General features: G+C 36.6%; 1 protein-coding gene across 1 annotated transcript; it reads left to right on the plus strand.

The window, feature by feature from the left end:
* The first annotated feature begins 3,364 nt into the window (after positions 1-3,364).
* On the plus strand, positions 3,365-3,997 carry LOC145105951 (putative mitochondrial protein AtMg00300). Its single transcript, XM_079043008.1, has one exon. The coding sequence runs from the start codon at positions 3,365-3,367 to the stop codon at positions 3,995-3,997; it is 633 nt and encodes a 210-aa protein (XP_078899134.1).
* Positions 3,998-4,842: the final 845 nt, after the last annotated feature.

A 4,842-nucleotide genomic window follows, 5' to 3' on the forward strand; every position in this document is an offset into this window, starting at 1 on the left:
AAGGTGAATGGCTTTTGGAGTCGACGGATTTTGAAAGTTCAATTTTCGAAGCCTGGATGTGTTGATCGACATTAAAAGCTTTAGTTGGGTCGATTGATGAACAGATTGTCAACGCGAAGTCAAGAAGGAATGAAATCGATTAATTTTCAAAGTCAGGTATCGGTGTGCTGGGTTGCTCAAAGAACGAATAAGCTCAATTTTGGGGAATCAATGAGGTTTACAAAAGTTTGGATGAAGTTTCGTACGAAGTGAAGCATGGATAATTTCGTATGAACGGAATTGTATGAGAAACGAATCGTGAACTGTCGATGGGTTGGGGATAAAGAACGAACTGGGAAAATTCGATTAAGAGGTTGGATGATTAAGAGGTTACTGTTCATTAAGAGGCTTCGAATGCCTTGGAATTCGTGTGTTTGGGAAAATTTTCGTATGAAGAGGAGATCCTTTCGTACGAAGCGTTGCAAAATTTCGTATGTTTGGAATGGAAAAGCAAAATTTTCGAATGTAGTCCCTCAAGTTTCGAATGGTTGACAAATGGATAAAGGCTTCGTATGAATGATCCAAATTTCGTATGTTTTGATCAAAAAGCAGAATTTTCGAATTCAGCCCCTGAACTTTCGAATATTTGGCAACCTCATCAATTAATTGAAGTTTCGAATGTTTGACACTTTTCACCCAAATTCGAAAATTTTCTGAAACTTCGAATGTTTGGGACAACTCTTCGTATGTTTGGAACACAAATGGCAGAATTTTCGAAAATAGTCCCTGAGGCTTCGAATGTTTGGCGATTCATACCGAAATTCGAAAAAGGACTGTTTTTGCTGAAAATTGAAGAAAATGCATTTCAAGCCCCTACAGTTTGTGCAAATTGACGCTTTCTACCCAGCTTTGGAAAAGGGGGAGAGTTTTGCATATTTGGCTGTTTTGGGCGCAACGGGTCCCTGCAGAATTCAGAAAGTGACGATTTTTACCCGGTTTTTGAAAAATCTTGCAACTTTCACCCAAAAAGTCAAAAATTTTCATAAGTTGGAAATTTTTTGTGGCTTTTTCGTGATTGTTTTTCCGTGCAAGATTTTTGGTGATTCATTTTTGGTACACATCAAGGGGAGTATCGTGAAGACTATTCCTCGGGCGCTTCTCACCCTTAGTGGGTTTTATAATCATTTTTTTGATTATAAAAAGGGGGAGAATGATGGGTATTCGAAGCTTCTCGGGTTTGTCGAATATTCATTTGCGGATTTGAAGACCGGTGCTACTTCGAGGGGGAGTTTGGTCTTGATCGCGCTAGCTCGTTGGAGACTGAAGCCGGGACATCCAATCCTAACTTTGAGGGGGAGAATGTTAGGGTGCAAAGTCACTATTGGATGTAGTATTTTAGGCTTCCCCTCTTGTATGTGTAAATGGGTTGAGTCTTTCCTATAAATAGGAAGTGAGTGACTCCCATTATGTAAGAAACCATTTGGAGTGTTAGACTAGAGATAGAAACTTTGTACAAACCCATTTGTATATTCTTTCTAGATCTAATATGAGCTTACACATATTTATTTACTCCTTGTGTTCTTGATTTTATATGATGATTCACTAGATCTTTCTAATTCCGCACATGCCATCATATTTAACACCACTACAATATATATATATATATATATATATATATATATATATATATATATATATATATATATAATATTATGTTTGGAAAATCCACTTTAAACACCTCACTAGATCTAGCGAAAAGCGAAAGTCACAGAAAGAACTTCGACTCCGAACACTTCATTCTACCTAGCTCTCTGATGCTCCAGAGCCTTGCCGTAGTACTCTAAAGGCTAACAAAATTTTGGGCTCAAGGTTGGGAGTAGATCAAAAGATAATTAGTTTGAAATGTGTGAAAAAATGAGCATAAATCGACTTCTATTTATAGGCTGCATAGACGGGCGTGCCACGCCTAGGATAAGAGCGCACCACGCTCTTGGCATGTTGGATCCTCTCGCTTGTCACAACATGTCATCGAATTTTTGGGGCCACATCATTTGTTCTCTCGAAAGAGTCGGCCGCCCGACAAGGCCATGTGGTGCCTCCAGGTGGTGCAATGTCACCGATTTTTGCAAGTAAAGTTTTAATCTTCTAAAATTCATAGATTTCGGATACAAGCTTCATTTTGATGTTCTGTATATATACACGTGTAGGTATTTTCGCGTACTAAAGCTCTTATTTAGACCTCAATAGCTAATTCTCAGTCTATTTTAAATTTATATTTTTTTAGAGATTACACTGTTAAAGTCCGTGCGAAAATCATAACTCCTTTATACGAACTCCGTTCTTGAATGTATTTATATCGACCGATTCGTATTTACGATATATTCAACTCTAGTTTACATTTTTTGGATAAGAATCAACCAATGTTAGTTTCGATTTCCGTGTGACACATTCTGTATTGTGTCGCACCGAAACTTCGAAAAATCATAACTTCATCATACGAAGTCAGATATAGACGATCTTTGTATGGACACTCTCAGAATTACGATCATTACGACTTTCCTTTAGATTACTTAGGATAATAAGCAACCAATATCTGATTGACATTTTACAAAACACTTTGCCATATAAGGCTGAACGCGAAACTTCGAAAGATCATAACTTCTTCATACGAAGTCATATTTGGGCGCTCTTTATATCTACAAGATTTTCATCACGGATTCTAAAACTTCTATGAAGATTATTTATCCTAAATAATTTTTTATTTTTACACTTTTATTTAATGTAATTCGTTAATTTTTTTATATTAATGATTTATACAAATATTATAAATCCATAATATTTGTCCATAAAACATGTGTAAATATCATTTATATAACTTGCATCGCATATGAAAGAATCTTATCTATTTACGATTATCCTATTCTAGGATTTTATTTATTAAATAAAACAAATATTTGTAGATGTTACAACATGCACTTAAGGTGCCACTCAATGGGACCTGATGTACCCTCATGGCTCCTCGAAGAAGAACTATGAATATGATGTGCCACTCAATGGCACATGATACGCCTTAATGACATCTCGAAGAAGTACCATTGGCGCCACCAAGTGAAAAGGTGTCACTCAATAACACCTAATGTGTTGTCGAGGAATCTCGATGAACTGCCATGAACTGGAGGTGGCACCAAGTTACAGTGAATAAAGCAGCAATAACATTGATGTTGTGGTTTTGGAAAGTTCTGATGAAGGAAATGATGGTGATGTGCTAATTGTATGTACAAATAGTTTTATAGATGCTTGGGTCTTGGAATCAGGATCATCATATCACATGACATACGATCATGATTGGTTCAAATTATTTAAAGAATGGACTTACACAGTCAAGATGGGTGATGATGGGATGTGCTGTACCAGAAGTAGTGGTGTACAGATAAAGATGCATGATGGTATGGTTAGAAAGTTATATTACTGGTTTGTTCTAGATCTTCGGAAGAATATGATTTCTGTTAGAAATTTGGCTAAAAATGGAATGAGGTATGCTGGTGAGGATGACTGGGTTAAAGTCTCAAAATATGCTATGATGGTGATGAAAGGGAAGATAAAGCATGTGATTTATTTCCTAGAAGACAATACGATTAGGGGAATGGTGGCTATATCCCAATCCTTGGATCAAGGTGATATCAAGAAAAAATTGTGGCATCATAGGTTAGGAGATATGAATGAGAAATGCATGTCAATTCTAAGTAAACAAGGACTGTTTGGCGGTAAGGTTAATGGAAAGATAAAGTTTTGTGAAGCTTGTGTCAAAGGAAAGTGTCATCAAGTGAAGTTTGATATTAGTCAACACACAAGCAAGGAAATCCTGGAATATGTTCACTCATATCTGTGGGTTCCATTTCTAGTGAAGTCTCATTATGGATGCTCATACTTTATGGCGTTCATTGTCGATTATTCAAGGAAAGTATGGTTGTATTTTCTAAATACAAAAGGTGAGGTGTTTGGGAATTTCAAGGAGTAGAAGACAATGGTTGAGAAAAAGACTGGAAAACAAGTCAAGACTCTCAGAATTGATAATGGGTTGGAGTTCTGCAATGCTCCATTTAATAACCTTGGAAAAAGAAAAGGTATAGTGAGGCACCGCACTGTGCAAAACACACTACAACAAAATAGAGTGGAAAAATGGATGAACCAAACACTAATGCAATGGAAAAGGTGCATGCAAATATTTGCCGATTTATCTAAGAAATTTTGGCAAAAGCAGTTAACACTGCTTGATATCTGGTGAACACATCACCATAAACTGCTATAGACTTAAACACTCCTCAAGAGGTATTGTTTGGAAAACCCTATGACTATTTTGGCTTAGATATATTTGGATGCCCTACATATGCTCATGTGAATGATGATAAACTTGAGCCAAAAACAATGAAGTGGATATTTCTAGGATATGCGACATGAGTAAAAAGGTTATAATCTATGGTGTATAGAAGAAGGAAAAACTCCTAAATTTATCATAAGTAGAGATGTGACCTTTGATGATTCTCCCATGGTTAACCAGGGAGGAGGTGATAAAAGTCTAGTAGGGAACAAATATCAAGGTGCTAACCAAAAAGTAGATTTTGCAACACGAACTCCATACAGAGTTGTGATAAGTGAAGATCAACAGACAGTCAGTGTGAACATAGACGAGATAAAACCCATGAGCAACCTAGTGAATGTTCTTCTAGTGATACTGATTTTGGAAGAGAAGATGGGTCGAAAACTATAGCAAGGAGAAGATTGAAGAGGGTTATTCGATAACCTCAAAGATATGCGGGATATGTCAATTCATGTGATCTTGACTCCATTGAATTTGCTTTGGAA

Source organism: Lactuca virosa, chromosome 4 (assembly GCF_052849685.1).
Source record: "Lactuca virosa cultivar CGN04683 chromosome 4, Lactuca_virosa_CGN04683_v6, whole genome shotgun sequence".
NCBI classification, from domain to species: Eukaryota; Viridiplantae; Streptophyta; class Magnoliopsida; order Asterales; family Asteraceae; genus Lactuca; species Lactuca virosa.

Coding starts and splice junctions, on each gene's coding strand:
- LOC145105951 (XM_079043008.1), top strand. CDS start 3,365: ATGGGTGATGATGGGATGTGCTGTACCAGAAGTAGTGGTGTACAGATA.